This window comes from Natator depressus, chromosome 1 (assembly GCF_965152275.1).
Source record: "Natator depressus isolate rNatDep1 chromosome 1, rNatDep2.hap1, whole genome shotgun sequence".
Lineage (NCBI taxonomy): Eukaryota > Metazoa > Chordata > Testudines > Cheloniidae > Natator > Natator depressus.
In genome coordinates, this window is record NC_134234.1 from 117458874 (window position 1) to 117475756 (window position 16883).

General features: G+C 41.0%; 1 protein-coding gene across 4 annotated transcripts in view; it reads left to right on the forward strand.

Moving 5' to 3' along the window:
* The window catches only part of AFF3 (ALF transcription elongation factor 3), a 466113-nt gene extending 449744 nt beyond the window's left edge, over nt 1–16369 (forward strand). For all 4 annotated transcript variants that reach the window (XM_074965024.1, XM_074965032.1, XM_074965041.1 and 1 more), the window contains 7 exons: nt 847–910; nt 5384–5520; nt 7405–7476; nt 9725–9818; nt 12493–12542; nt 12685–12899; nt 14490–16369. In XM_074965024.1, coding sequence (XP_074821125.1) covers nt 847–910; nt 5384–5520; nt 7405–7476; nt 9725–9818; nt 12493–12542; nt 12685–12899; nt 14490–14629 — 772 coding nt within the window. In that variant the 3' untranslated portion in view covers nt 14630–16369. The remainder of the gene's footprint in view (nt 1–846; nt 911–5383; nt 5521–7404; nt 7477–9724; nt 9819–12492; nt 12543–12684; nt 12900–14489) is intronic.
* Nucleotides 16370–16883: the final 514 nt, after the last annotated feature.

Genomic DNA, 16883 nt, shown 5'->3' on the forward strand with positions numbered 1-16883 from the left:
TCCATATACAAATAGTCTCCTTTACTACACAATCCTGATTCATATCCAGAGCATGTCCAACCTATGTACTAAATGAGGCTGGGATTCTGTGGAAAAAATAGTATGTGATTATGAAAAAACTGTATCATAATACATAAGCCCAGGGGGGCCAAATTAAGGTTGCCCAGGCAACCTTAATTCTGGCATTTCTTAACTTTTGAGTGCTTGCATATATGTATTATTATTATATATATATAAAAATAATGATACCTGTCTGCAGCTGCTTAGAAATTTGGAACATTAGAAGTAGTCCTGGCAAGTATGGATTAGTGGGCAGATGAGACAGTCAGATATTAAAAATGAATATTCTATAACGCATGGTTGCAGAAATTAAGGAAATGTATCACATTTTCAGCACTGCTGCATGGATATTTCATAAAACATCTTTCATTCTAACCTGAGAAAGAATTTGCTTGTGTCCAAATATGATCTGAAAGTTTTCATCTGACCTCTTTACTTTCTTCCTTATTTATTTATTTTCATTTCTCTGTTTGCTTTCTCTGTTTAGTACCTGTGTCTGTTTTGAAGATCAGAACTGCAGTAATTTGGGAAGCAGTTTATATTAGCCATAAAAATAAATTTTATTATTTTTTTTCTTTGAATTATTAACTTCTGAAGAATGAGAACAGCCATAAATGCTATTGTTTTCACAGGGAGCAATCTGGAAATACAAAATGCATGTTTCCATTTTAAGTATGCTTTCTTTGCAAAAATGTTTGCAAATCAGGTTTGAAATAAGGGATAAAATAACTTGAAAATGTTTTGCACTTCAAAAATAGTAAAATATATTCTTATTCTTATTTGTAGACCACGCAATGCAGATCACTTTATGCAAGAAGCTAAACGGAAGAAGCATAAAGCAGATGCAATGGTGAGAACATTTTCTTTCCAGTTATGTTGTTCTGTATTATTTGTGTAATGGAACTTCTTCATCAGTGTAACACAGCTAGGGTAATTATAAAATCTATTATCAGGATGGCTGGGCTTGTTAAATTAAGAAGTGTTTATACAATCAAGTATTCATAGCCCAATAAACTATGACTTAAACAAATAACAACTTACAGGGATCAACTCTTGGATAAATGAAAAATTCCATTTATTCCTTTGCTTTAATGAGTAGCTATAGTAATAGACCCAGATTTTAAAAGGTATTTCGGAGTTGTGACTCTCTGTGTTGCATCATCTAGCTGGTTTAGGAACCTAAATCTCATTTTCAAAGGGATTTAGGCACTTAGGAGCCTAAAACCCACTGACTGTCAATAGTACCTAAATACCTTTTGAAAATGCACCTAAACACCTTTTGAAAATGAGATTTAGGCTCCTAAATCAGTTGGGCATTGCAACGCTGAGCTCCACAGCACATAAATACCTTTTAAAATCTGGGCGGTAGTGACTCTATGAGATTTCCAAAATGTCTTTTTTTTTCTGGAGAGCTAGCTGGCTAGCCACTGGCTTGATATACCATAACTGTGCTCAGTGGATCAGTCCAAAGCCCATAGAAGCCAAAGGAAAGACTCCCACTGATCTCAAAGGACTCTGGACAAGGCCTCACTGCTCCAAGGCGAAAAGCCTCCTGTTTTCGTTACAGATACTTCCTGCCAAAATAATATCAAAACACAGATAATCATTTCTCTATCGGGCCTCTGTGTAACTGCTGACACAACTGACCATGGCAATAACAAATTCCTGACCCAGGCTTTGGTTGCTCTAATGGGGCAGCCAAGGTTTCCCTATAACAAAGCGGTGACTGAGGCTATACGTGGAACTGAGGCACTCCTCCCCTTCCCGAGGTGTGCCACAGAGAACAGGGGAAGGGACATGCTGGGGATGGGACAGAGCACGCAGCGCTCTGACAGATCTTCAGCTAGCACCGCAGTCCCTTCGGCTGCTCTGAGGGGGGCGTGTTGCCTCTGCTGCCCGGGATCAGGGGAGCAGAAATGTGACTGGGAGTCCACCTGCCTCAGCTGTGCTGAGCCTAAAATGCCCAAAGAAGTAGGAGCAGGCCTCTAACGTAGGAGCCCAAGAAAACAGTACGTCAGGCAAAGTTGTGCTCTGGACCAGAGTTTATTAGTGCGCTTTTCCATGGTTTATTCAGATTTATATTATTTTAAAGTGACTCAAGTCAGAAAATCTTGTAGAGAACTGTAAATGGTGCATTTCTTTAAGAAAAAATGGAGAAATTATTGACTATACTAAGGAGCTTTTTAGCTCGAGAAAAAGGGTGTTCCAGTGGTTAAGACACTAACCTTTGACTAACCTGGGACTTTGGAGCTGCAGGTTCAACTCCTGGCTCCATCACAAGTTTCTTGAACGACCTTGGGAAAGTCACTTTGTTTCTCTGTGCTTCGGTTCCCCCGCTCTGTTCAGTTCAGCTGTGCAATGGGGATAATAGCATTTCCCTACCTCACAGGGGTGTCATGAAGGTCAGAATATTAAAAAGATTGTGAAGTGCTCAGATACTACAGCAGTGGGGCCATATAAGTACCTAAGAGAGATTGGAGCCAATATACCATTCCAAAGCCTAACACCTTAGAAAGGAATAAGATCAACTAGTCTTTCACTTTGTGCAATAGATTTCAGCTAGATGAGTTGAATATACTAATGGCTTTCTACAACTTTTTTTCCACCTGGATTCTGATGGAAGAGAAGAGGGGTCAGGGCAGAGAGGTAGATTTAGGATTCGCCCATGTCAAGGTGGGCAATCATGGGAGCCAGCAGAGGGTGTCTAGAGAGAAAGAAAGGGGGGGACTGAAGACACAAACTCCAAAGAATAACAACAGAGAAGAGGAATTGGGCATTTGAGGAGCCACTGAAGGAGAATCTGCAGGACCAGTCATATAAAGAGGAGGAAAATGTGGAAAGCACAATCACGCAAGCCAAAAGAGGGCAGAAAGTCAGGAGGAGAGAGTGATTGACTGTGCTGAAGGCAGCAGTAGATAAAGAGTAATGAGAATACAGATGAACCCTTTAGTGGGAGAAAGTCAATAGTGACCTGGATTGGACAACAGAGAGGGCAGAAGCCAGACCAGAGTATATGTAGGAAAAAGTCAGTGAAGAGGAAGCTAAAGAAGGATTTCAGATGAGATCATTGCTGTTGAATAACCCCGCAGAACTTTTAAAGGTACTGAACCTGGTTCTGATTTCACACTAGTATGAGACCAGAATCTGGCTGACAGTTATTTTCTAGAACCCTAGACTACTATATTCCCCATAGACTCCTTGATTATTTTCTTCTGACAAGAACTCGGAAAGTTTCAGGATGCACAGGCCACGATTTTCAGAACTGGGTGCCTACAGGAGGTTCTTGGTCATGGCCTTTATTTTTCCAAGTTACAGAGTAATCATTACCTTTCTTGACTTAATGCCAATGTGGCTGATAAACGACCTACTGACTGGGTTATTATACTTTTCTAATATTTATATCTTTTTTTCTCTTTGTCACTAATCCTCCTGCTTCTATGCTGAATTCTCTGTAGAGGATGCCTTTCCTTTCTTCTATTTTGGACCTTTCTGATTCTGTCCATCTTTCTCCTATAATGGAGCAATCCCTCAGTGATTATTATTTGATAGTGTTTCACCAGGAACCTTGTTTGTATTCTCATCCCATATTTGTTATTCTTTAAAATTTCTTTAAAATGAATAAAAATATCATTGTGGCAATGTCCGTCTCTCTCTTTTAGGGTTTTATACTGCTACCCATCACTGTGGCTTCTGAGAGCCTTCCACAGAAAAACAATGGCTATAGTGAAGGCCCCAGAATACCTCATAGGCGACATCTACATCTACACCCCTGGGGGGGTGATTCTCAGCTCATGAAGATATACTTGTCCTAGCTCTCATCTTAGCTAGCACACTAAAAACAGTAGGGTAGTATGCTTGGCGGTATCATGGAGAGTGGTAGCAGTGGCATGTGCTAGTGTAACCCACACACCTCCTGGGTGTGGTGTTGTGTCCCATCTAGTGGCACCGAGACCACTTAGAGAGAGAGATAAAATTAGTCTGCTCTACAGCCTTAGCTAAGCCAGGTGGCTTTTAGCTCATGCAGTAGAGCAGGGGTTCTCAAACTGGGGGTCGGGACCCGTCATGGTGTCACGAGGTTATTACATGGGTGATCTCGATCTGTCAGCCTCCACCCCAAACCCCGCTTTGCCTCCAGCATTTATAATGGCGTTAAATATATAAAAAAGTGTTTTTAATGTATTAGGGGGGTCGCACTCAGAGGCTTCCTGTGTGAAAGGGGTCACCAATACAAAAGTCTGAGAACCCCTGCAGTAGAGACTCATGCACTAAGCTCCAAAGGCCCCAGGTTCGACCCCGCTCACCGACAACCGGGGTTTGTCGGCATTATAGGTGGGGGCTCATCTGGGCAGTTAGCAGGGTGCCGCCATGGCTGCTGCCCATACTACCCCAGCTACACTACTATTTTTAGCATGCTAGCTCAGATGAGAGCTAGCACAAGTAAGTCTATGCGAGCTGAGAATCACATCCCTCGCTTATAGTGTAGATGTAGCCATAGTGTAGGCGAAGCCATCGTGTTAGGCAGTTGGAATAAGCCTAAATCCAAAGCCTGCACATCTAAAGCTTGTGCAAACATATCTAAAACCCTTTAGTCTAGAAATTAGGTAGGAATTCTTACAAGAACAGGCTATCTCGTAAACTCTCTGGTGTTTCCTAGTGCTGAATGGGTTGGAAGGACCTGAAGGACAGCTTTTCTTGCAATCTTTTGATAGATCTCCTTTTGAATCTTGACAGAAACCAGCTAGTGCAAATGTATGCAAAATCTGGACAAGAAAAGGAGCTAAGAATAACTTCCTACGTTAAAACCTCAGAGCTTTGATCCAGGTCTAGTTTGTATTTTGGGCAAAAGTTCATCCTCATAATGATTTTTTAAATCTTACCCTCCTTAATTATTTTCCTCTAGCTCTCTGCCAAGAACTCAAAAAAATTTCCAACCATATGCTCCTTATTTCTCTTAGTTACAGGCTAGTCATTACCTTTCTTTGTTTAGCATTGAAAGATTGTATTTACATCCAAGCATGATAAGTGATATGCCTATTGGGTTGTTATATTTTTCTTTGTTTCTTTTTTCTCCTTTTGCTGCTTCTTTTGTTATTTTATCCAAACCAGTTTGCTCAACCTCAGTCATAAATTCCCTTGGCATTAGCTTTCTTCGTTGTTGTAGTGTTTGCTTCCTCACAGCCATATTTGTAAGTCTTTTAGAATTTGAAGGGATGTTTTGTGACAGCTTGCATCAACCTTACCTATGTGTAACTTGTTTTGCTACAATTTGTAACCACAGTTTGGTGACTCCAATATTTCTCTGTGACCTTATTTTATCTGCCAGGTGGAGAAATTTGGAAAGGCACTGAATTACGCTGAAGCAGCATTATCGTTTATTGAATGTGGAAATGCTATGGAACAAGGCCCCATGGAATCTAAATCCCCTTATACAATGTATTCAGAAACAGTTGAACTTATCAGGTAAGCTTGTATGGAACAACAGCACTGTTTGGATATATTTTCCATCAGGAGGAGAACATACCTGAATGCCTTTAAACATGGGTAGAAATTAGAGATGGAAATATTTAAAAAAAAACAAAAACAAACATCACTACAACAGTCAATATTCATCATTTGGGGAACTCAGTGCCTAAGGAGGTTGATAATGTGATTATGGAATTTCCACCATTTGGCCATCAGTTCTAATCCAACCCAGATTGGTAGTGGCTGAAGATCAATACAATCCCATTGCTATTGTTTGGTCTATGTGAAATATGTTGGTAATCGCAATCCAGTTCCTGCTGGACAAGCATGCACACCACAACCCTCTTCCCCTATTAATGCTGACATCAACAGGCATCCTTATCAACAGTCTCAGCTAAAAAAGGCAAAGATTGAATCATCACGGAGTCTGAGCTATTCTCTCATCCAAAGAGTGGTCCGTCCAGAACAGAATTAAGGCACGTTGGCAAAGAAAATTTGCACTGCCAGTGACCACATTATACCTGTTCTGTAGACAGAGAATTTAATTCCCCAGGGCAGTCAGCCAAGCAGCTTTCACCAGCACTAAATTCACTTTCAAAGTTTAATATTTTTAAAAATCATAGTTCTGCAAAACTTTTAAAACAAGTGTTTTCTTCCAGATTTCTCTGCTGATCTGACCATATTCTCATTTGTGTAAACAATTCTGCTGTATTGTGGTCCCAGTTTGGGCTCACTTCTTATGCTTTTTTAGTCACAGTAAAGCCAGCTCAGCCAGCTGACTCTGACACGAAGGAATGACATAAGATAAAATACCTTTTGCTCACCACTATAAAGCTGTCTATACTTATTCCCACCCCCTCTGACCTGCACCATCACAAGCAGCATAGTTGCCCTTCTTTGTCTGCTTTGTCTTCTCTAATTACAGTATATTTACGGTCCTGACTCTGGCCCTGAATTTTGCTTAGAGCTCCATCTATGCATGTAGCTAGGATTTCATAGTTATAAAGTAAATTGTTTATGAGCTGCCTGCTAGGTATAGTGCAAAAAAGTAACTGGTTTATCAGGACAAGTGTTTGTTGAAATAAGGTGTGGATTATCATGCACACAATGCATTTGCACTGATGTCAGAATTAGAGTTTGATTACAAAGATGAAATACAATCAGCTAATTACGGGGAACATGTATTCTTCTGGAAGCAAGCCCAGAGGTATTGTGTGTTGCACTAATCTTGTCCATTGCTCAGGTGCTAAACCAGAAGTTGAGATTTCCAGGAATTGATTTGGCTGGATAGCACATACATTCTTGAAATAGCAATGCTACTACTGTAGATCTTTGAAGAATTTGAACTGAATGTCATAGGACCAAAATAGCTGTGAACCACATGCTGCCCTCTGCTACGCAGTGCTTGGAGGAGCAAAACTGGAGAGACAAGCCCAAAATTTGCAGTGTGAGGAGAGCACTGGCTCCATGATACGTTCTCTTCTGCCCTCAAATTCTGTGGAAGCCTTTTTGCATGAACTCTGCAAAATTGGGGTTCCACAGGGCTGGAGAATATTTTGGGAGGACTACACAAGGCAAACCAAGGAGCAATAACTCTCCAAAGCCGGATCCCCTTAATACTGTATGGATTTCCAAGGGAGTTACTGCTGGCTGAAGAGAATTAATTAGGCTGGGAGGGAGAGAGAGCTAATGGCAGAATGGCTTGAAAGCATGAACTGAAGAGCACAAAATGTATCTGTGATAACTGAAAGAATAAACGTAATGGGGCAGGTCCTCAACGGGTGTAAATCGGTACAGCTCCATGAGGATGTGACCCAACAGTAAGGTGGTCTCCTGTTAACACACACTGGCCTTAATGCCGGCTTTTCCCCTTTTTTTAAGGTATGCTGTGAGACTAAAAACCCACGCAGGCCCTAATGCCACTCCAGAGGACAAACAGCTAGCAGCATTATGGTTAGTAGATCAATATTTACTCAAAGACTTCTTTGATGCAGTGAGTCAGTCCTTGAAAATCAAATGCTTAGTGCAGTCAGATAGAGGACTTTGGTTTTGTGTTGTCTGTTGACAGAGAGAGAATACTTCCTGATCCAAGAAGATCTAGACCAGCGTCACATGTTTTTCCTTGTATTACTGCCTGGTCTGCGTTCTGTTTCTGTAAATAAGCAATTCAGATTTATTGGCTGTGACAGGTCAGCTATGGCACGTCAGCGTAATTAATTTTTAAGTGCCTGATGGTCTGTATTTTTATGACTGATGTACTTTCCTTGTAACAGCGTCTCAGTAATTTCTTCTGTGTATAACATTTTAGGTTCAATCATCATAAATTATACTCATATTGTCTGAAGGGTTAGTATGTTGATAATTAAACAATTTGGATGAACTCTGTGAATGACTATTCCCGGATATATGCATTTAACTTAGATTCTGTAAAAAGTTGCTGAACAGTAATAATAATGTTATTTAAATTAAATTTAAATTTTAACAACTATATAGTTAACATGTACAATATCTATTACATGGTTATGGATTCTTAGTAAATGGGTTTTACAACAGTTTATCTATTCTTAACATCTGTAAAAATCCAAATTAAATGTGTATTTAGAATCTATAAATTAAACAATCTTAATTTATCATTTTATATAAAAAAGAAAGACTATTTGGTGATCTATTTTTAATTAACTATATGTCCTTTGTCACTGCTTTAATGCACAATTGGGTGCACAAGTAAGATTAAAAATAATTGTTTTAAAAATGCTTAAATGGGAAAACGATTAAAAATTGCTTTTAAAAATAGCTGACCATGTCTATTTCCGGGTTTTGTAAAGTGTTTTCCAGAACCGACCTAACATTTTAGTGTGTGGAATTTAATTCAAATTCGTAAAGCCACTGCATCTGTTTAAGCAGAAAGGTCACAGCAAGGGAAAGTAGGCAGAGCACTCCTTCAGCACTGCATAGCAACCCTAACTCATTGTCTGCCATGTAGCAGATGAGTTGACATCATTTGCATATGTACTGTAACCTATGAAGGTGGCAGAGTGAGAATTATGAGGACTGTAAGTCCATTGTATCCTCTGGCTCTGTACAATGCAAACTGGGCATACTGCCACACAACTAGTTTATCTGATTCTGATCTCCTAAGAAAAGACTGTCCTCTAGTGGTAAAAGAGGAAATTTCAAACTTTCAAGGTTACAGATCTAAAAAAGGAGAACACTATGAAATTGAATTACAACAACCCTGGCTGAGATTTGCAACAGTGGCTAGTGATTTTGAGTGCTTTGATTTGATTTTTGGCTGCACAATGCACCTTAATTAGGTGAGATTATCAGAGGGTGAGAAGACAGCACTTTCGAAATTCAGGATGCTCTAAGGTACCTCAAAATGGGCATCCAAAACACCAGTAACCTTTGAAAATCTTGGCCTCTGTGAACAAATGAAAACAAGTGTTACTGATTTTTGTTGTGTTACATACTGTTGAGCAATCTCCCATCTTGTGAATACACAAAAACCTGGTGGAGAAGATCAAGCATTTTGTATGTATTATTTATTTATCAGTTATTGTTGTTATGTGTGTTATGTGGAATCCCTGCAAATGGAGGATTGTGGAATCCCCGTTATTGGAGGTGTTTAAGACCGGGTTAGACAAACATTTGACAGGGATGGTCTAGGTGCACTCGGTCCTGCTTCAGTGCAAGGGGCTGGACTAGATGACCTCTTAAGGTGTCGTCCAGCTCTACATTTCTATGACTGTATAATTATTGTTAATTACTATTATTGCTTATTTATTTATATGGTATTATAAAGGTGCACGGTGCTCTACAGAAACCCTAGAGACAATGGGCCAGATCCTCCCCTGTGCTTCCCGTTTGTTCTAGTTACCGCTGCTTAGCATGTGCTTTGTACAGGAATCCTCAGGCAGAATAGAGTATTCTTAGCAGCTTTTACATTACCTCAGGAAAGGCGCGTGACTAGGGAAATGTGGTCACGTTAGGGGCATCCTTGTTCCCTGGCAGTTTCCAGCTGTTTGAAGAGTCCGTCCTTTGGGGTCATAGTCATCTAACACGAATAGGCCTGAGACAGCTCTTATCTTCTCCATTGACTAGTCTATTCCTGGGTCATATGTCCCCAAGATTAGGTGCCACCTTTGTACTTTAAAGGTGCTGTAACACATTTTACATGTTGTCTTCTTTCTGTTTCTTCTAGTTATCGCTGTTTGGCACTTCTGTACTGGAGAATGTTCCGACTCAAAAGAGACCACGCTGTAAAGTATTCAAAAGCACTTATTGATTATTTCAAGGTACTTTCATACTATATTACATTTTCAAATTGCTAATAATGATATGAGATACTGCATCTTTTCCAAAAGAGTAGCCCTGTTGGACCCAATCCTACTCCCAATGGAGTTTTGTCACAGGCCTCAGTGGAAGCCATTAATTTCCAGGTTGTCATTCTGTATTCACAAAAGCACATGTGTTCAGCATACACAACTTACAACTTACTGAAGGAAGAGCAACTCACCCTGCCATGAAACTGACACATGCAGCCCATTCTCTTTTTTCTTGATTGTCCAGTGTGATTCGTGGTGCTCTGCAATGAATAAGTTTCACAGTATTCACAATCAGAATCCACTTCAGGATGCACCACAAGGTAGATTTCGTATGGGTTCGGGACTTTGAGCTCGCTCCATATTTGGAATAACTTGTAGGATTCCTATTTATGGACATCAGCGTGTAAGAAAAGGCAAAGGGATAAATTCTTCCCTAAGGTATTGGGCTGGAGTCCACATTGGCTTCAGTGGGAGGTGCATGCAAGTATATCTGTGGTCAGAATATATACCTGCCACCAACTTGGCACACCTGTGCTTGCCTCCACTTCCTGTCTTGTTTTCCCCAGATATTCCCTTCAATTCGCCACTCTCTCATAATGCAGTGCACTATTTTATTTTTAGTATGACAGGAAGTCATTAGATTTTTAAAATGTTCCCTAAAGTGGCAATATTTGATTGGAAAACATCTGGAAATCAAAACATTCCAGATGGATCTATAACAGAGTAGGTCAAATATTTGGCCTACAAACATAATCTTTGTATTTCTCTGAAAAAAAAAACAAAAATTGGTGGCTGCTTCTACCCTTCAATTTGTTTTTATATCCTGAGATATAAAATCAGAGAGCAGTGAGGGTACAAATGCTCTGCAGTCCTGATTCTCTTTGGGTACCCTAGGTAGTCATTTGGTTTGGGGTATTTTAGTATGTTTTTTTCTTTGGGGAGGAGAGGGCAGGGGTTGTCCCGTCCTATACATAAAATAGAAAAAACTCCCCAGCACAAATATTTTGTTAATGATGAACTTTAAGTAGAGGCTCAAATTTTCATGACCAAATTATAAACCCATGAAAATAGGCAGGAAAGGTGACAAATCTTTTACTATGAAATTGAAATAGATGTCCTCAAAATTGGATCTAAACTCTGAGTAATATTTAATTAAACTTGTGTTTCTCTAATAATCATCTTTAGTCTATTGGTAAGAAACCTATAAATATTGTTACACTGTACTTCTCCTACCAATTCAAATAACACATAGTAAAAATTGGAAATTCAGTCTCACAACCATGTGAAATGTCTCTTAACAGAAGAAAGAAACCTTTCTACAGAAAACAAAGGTGATATTTATTTTTTATTATAGTAACATAAGCATCCTACAAGACAAGCTTGGGGTTTTTTGCAGGGCTTCTGCTGGTATAATAATTCTGCAGATTCTCATTAGAAAGCAAAGTAAAAAATGAAAAATTACTCATTTGTCATCTTTTCAGTGGAAAACAAGCCAATTCTAGACTTCTTTCATATATTTGTACCTAAAACCTTTCAAAATCATCTAACATGACATGCTGACTGCATTAAAAAACTCTCAGATGTATTGTCAAATAAGAAAATAGATCAGAATTTGTCACACACATTTTTGGTGTAAATTTGGTATCTTTTTCTTTTAGAAAAGAAAAATTATTTAAATCTTCTTTTAAACTTTTTATTTCCATTTTCAAAAAATTAATAAAGCAGAGAATTTTAAGAAGTCACAGACATTTGGGAGTTAAAGATTTTTGAGAAAATAAGAGATTCAGTTCGGGTCATGAAAGCAGAACAAAGCCCACAGGCGAATCAGTGGCGATGGAGAAGATGCCGTAAGTTAGACTCAATTACACTTTCTGAGAGCAACTTCCCTCATCATACTGGTGTCTAACAGAGTCTAAACTAAGTAGGGCAGAGACTATTTTAATTTAAGTTGTAAGTGTCTCCCACCTTCTTCCAGCTCCTCCGTGTGTAAATTACCTGCTCTTAGACTCCCTTACACATCAGCAGGATGGACATAAGTAGCTTTGAGAAATCTTGCTGAGTCTAAATGAATGTCTGAAACCAAGGCAAGGACAGTCAGGTCTGGGGGTTGGAGCCAAGAGTCAGAACCAGAATCAGGAGTCAAGAGCAGTGTTGTAACAAGATAAGAGCAGGGTGGGAGCAGAACTGGGGACAAGACTGGGGTAAGGCTAGGACTGGAGCAGGCTGAGGCCTGTGGAGTCTGTCACCACTGTCAGGCAAAGAAGAGTTCCAAGCTATGAAGCTATTGTTTCTCCTGTGAGGCTTATATACCCACTCTGAGAATCACAAGACCAGCTCCTAGTTTGTGGATTGACTGGAGCCTAACACAGGAATGACTCATCCCCGCATATGGCTTAATCAGGCTCTAGTTCAGGGAAGACTTATCACCTCACACTGAATGTAAGGGAGTCTCCCTGACATCACCGTCTGTACCATCTCTGAATTTGGCCTAATTGATTTATGGCATCATAAGACCTGCATACACTTTTCATATTTATCACTGCTACTTTTTGCACCCCATCTTTACATTCTCTTTGTTGACGTTCATTTCACAGTCCTGTTTAAATTACAGGTTTGTAAATGGGGTTTTTTGTTCGTTCTACAGAATTCATCAAAAGCTGCCCAGGCTCCATCTCCATGGGGTGCCAGTGGAAAGTAAGTTCACTCATCGCACAGAAACTATGTCTGAATAGCAGTGAGAAATGGTGTTTGCTATGTTCTGTTATTTTCATGTTTGTTCATGTCACCTTTACATATATATATATGTACAGTTATATATATCAATGTTCTGTTACAGGAGCACAGGAACTCCATCCCCCATGTCTCCTAGCCCTTCTCCCGTCAGCTCTGTAGGATCCCAGGGGAGCACCGGTGCCCCTTCCCCCTCTTCCACTATCAGCATTCCACAGCGTATTCATCAGATGGCAGCCAATCACGTCAGTGTCACCAACAGCATCCTGCACAGCTATGACTACTGGGAGATGGCTGACAATCTAGCCAAGGAAAATAGAGGTGCATAACCTAACACATGTCCTTTAAAAACATGCCAATAAGACAATATATTGACCGACTATGACAGTGGTCCTACTGGAAGATCTTACCTTCTGGATTACAGAGGTGTATTCTTTTAGCCTATTCATGGTCTGTCCCAAAAGGTAACAAAAACAGTTTTGTCAGCATTCCCACTCAGAAGAGGTCAAATATCGCTAATTTCTCCTTAATTTGACTGTCCAACTCTCACCCTTTTCCAGGAACAGACTCACAGACATCTGGTAGTCAAACAGGAATTAAATTGATCTTTTGAGTTCATTTAATTCTCCTTCTCCTGGGCAGTATTGCACTACTCTGTGGCAGAGCTACAGAAATGGATCTCTTTGGTCTTTTGTTCTTGTTTTACAAGAGAAAACTAATCAAGTGCACTGATGACATTCCCTTGTGGTGATGACTCCTACATGACTTCATATTTTTGCATGTATTGACTGAGGACTCATTGTAGGACTTACGTGTCTGTGGACACATAGGACACCCCCCCTCTGAGTATCCAGACCCGGCGTAAATATCTGTGGTTTAAGTCCCACTACTCCACTTTAGCTCTGGCACGGACAGTTAGATCATTGGTGTATTTACATGGCACCAGGATAAACATACAAGGCCAAGTTCTACTCTGAGTACGTCAGCTTTACACTGATATAATCAGGGTTTAAAGTTGGTGGGGGAGTAACACAGCTTCACCTCCTATCTCTGACTTAGGTAAGCAGCATGGATGCTCCTTGCCTATGCTATGCCATCTGGCCTACCAACTCCAGCTGGCCCCTGCTCAACATGGCTCTTGCAGGAGCAGTGCTTCCAGGGACCTCCCCAACTATCAATTCCTCCAGACTCCACCTTCAGTGGAGCAGGGGCAATAGCAGAAGATAATAATATGGCTGCAGGCTGAATTCATTTCCACTTATGTCCCCCATGAGTTTTAGGGAGAGAATCTGGAGGAGTCAAAGCAGCTTCTGTTGCTCACCTCCTCCAAATTCATGGAGCTGCATGGGATGGAGGTTCAAAGGGGCTGTGTGACATGACGGTTGGACCAGGCCAGAGGAAAGGAACCCCTCCCTTCACCTGCAAGTGCAGACTTTCCTCCACATATAGACTTAGAGAGGACCTAGGGGTCCTCAGTTTTTACTTAGTCCCCTTTCAGGCAAAGTTCCCTCATGGTTTAAGCAGGAGTTGCCTGGGTAAAAACCTCAAGATTTGGCCTGGCCTCACTCATTTTGAAAAGTGTTTCAGTCAGGATAATTTGTGCATTTGAACTACAAATGATGTCTCTTTATCTTTATAAGGACACCATTGGCAAAAAATCCTTTTACACACGAGATCAATGGGAGTCAATGAAAGAAAGAACCAAGGAATTAGCTGTTTAATTTTTAAAATGAAATTGTGGCAACACTCAGATCATGGACCATCGGGGCCTTAAGGACACTCATTCACCCCAAACTTCCATTTTAGTAAAATGTTCAGTGTGATTTAGTTAGTAAAAGAAACTAGCTACTACATTGTGATAAATAGCAAATGTCACTTTCCTTATTCTAACGCTTAATATTTTTTCCACAGAGTTTTTTAATGAGTTGGATGCATTGATGGGACCTGTCACCCTACACAGCAGTATGGAGCATTTAGTTCAGTACACTCAACAAGGACTTCACTGGGTACGGAATAGTGCTCACGCAAAAGACTGTGTGCCATTCAAATGAACTGCATAATCTCCCATGGACGATTCAGTTATTCTGGACACTGTGCTACAGAAATAATCAACCATAGCATCCAAACAAAGGTGAATATTTCTTCAACGTTGAACAACATTTTTCAGAGCGTAGACATATATGTGTGTATGTATAATATGCAGCTATGTCTCTCCAGAATGCATTGTTCCATAGCAATCTCCAAACATTGTCATACTCTAGACAGAACTGACCACAGATGTCTTAATACACACACACATTTCTTATACCTGTGCTTAGAAAAACTCAGAAACCAAAATCTCATGAGTTAATTGAACCAAGTGCAATAAACACAATGGCTCCCAGTCAGGAATGCACTTAAGTGTGTGTTTAACTTTAAGCATGTGCTTAAATGCAATTGACTTCAGTAGAACTTAAACATGCACTTAAGTGCTTTCCTGAATTAGGGACAATGAGAGTCTGACTGGCCGTTTGGATGCTCCATAGAACTTTCAGTGTTCTTATTTCCCTCTTATTTCCTGATTGGGATGTATGGATGAATTGTGTAGACTGAAAAAATATGGAGTGAGAAAGCGTTAACTTTTGTGCAATAAGTTTCAACAGCTTGCATTCGTTTCTTTATTTCTCGGCTTTTGAAATTACCTGACCTCCTGTTCAGCCTCCTTGTCCACTATAATGAACATTATCGAGGAAACAGCCTGAAAAATGGGTGTATTGATAACAAGAAACTAGAAGAGATTCTGGAAAATTGTGTACTGTCATTACAGGCAAGAAGATAACACAAAAATACTGCAAACTGCAACCCAGTTAGCAAAGAAAGTCTATTTATTACATGTGCATATACGTGCACACACATACACACACATCGATGACATTTGTTTGCTTTGTGCAGTGAGGCTTCACCTTACTGGCTCCGGTTTTGATATCTTTTCCATCTTAAAGTAGCTTACTTGCAGTTTCTTCTAGTCTGTATCATGCCATTACATGAAATTCTCTTTATCTTGGAAAGCTGGGTTTGCTGCTCACCAGACTAAGCACGGTTTCCTATCATAATCCTCTCACTCGTCATGCATAATCCTCCACTAGGCTTTAATGTTTCTTGATTTATGGGGTGTTTTCAGCTCTTGTTGACAGGCTGTGTTTTTTGTGCCAAGGGAATTAATCCTAAAGTAATTGCAATTTAATTTGGATCAGCTGAGGCCATGGCCAGTTCATAACTAATGTGTTGTGTGCATTTAGTGGATTTTTGTTTTTGGTTAATTTCATTTTCATTCCTCTAGAAACATTTGATTGTTTTCATCTGAAATGTAATTTTATTGGTTATTTTGCACCCAGCCCTCTAGCCTTTACTCATGCGAGTAGCTACATTAACTTCAGTTGCATTGCTCAAGTAAGAGTCAATGAATGGCCATCTTCATTGCTACCTTCTAGTCAGCTTTATCTCAATATTAGTGTGATGCTGGTGCAAAAATGTCTGCCAGTAAAAGTTACATATGAACATGTCTGATGAGTTGCATTAGAAACCACACATCAAATAATTTAGCCAGAGGCAGATTAAGGTTTCCTGGGGCCCTGGGCCAGAGCAAGTGGAGGGCCCCATCTCACCCCTTCCACCTGTGGTCCCACCCCCATTCTGCCCCCTCCATATGTGACCCACCGCCCCACCCCTCTATGACCCTTCCCTCCCTCCCCTGCCATTCCACCCAGGGTCTCCCCATTGCACTCCCCCACACTGACTTGAGACACTCTGGCCACAGCAGGGAGTGAGAGCTTCCCCAGCCCTGAGGCCAGAGCAGGTAGCGAGAGCTCCTCCAGTCCTGGGACCGCAGCAGGACTTCCCCTGCCACCCCCCGGCTTCTGCTGGGAATGGGATCAGGGGGCGCTGGGGGCTTCCCTGTGGCCAGCCGGCTTCTGCCAGGATTGAGGGGCACTGGGGGCTTCCTTCGCCAGAGCACCTGCCCGGCACTGCCACTAGGGAGTGGGGTCTGGGGTCGCAGGGGGTTGCTCTGCTGCCGCGCCCAGCGCAGCTGCTGGGCAATGGGGATGCTTCCCTCACCCCTGCCCTGTCCGCCTGGCGCTGCTGCCTGGAAGTGGGGTCGGGGCGCGGGGGCTTTCCGCCACTGAATTTAGTTTGTTACCACATTAAAAGATTTGCGGTAAGACAATGGGTATGTCTACACCGCCGCTGCAGGTGTCATGTCCAGTTTGGGTAGATGTGCACACACTAGCTTCTATCAACGTAGCAGTGTAGCTGCAGAATGGGAGG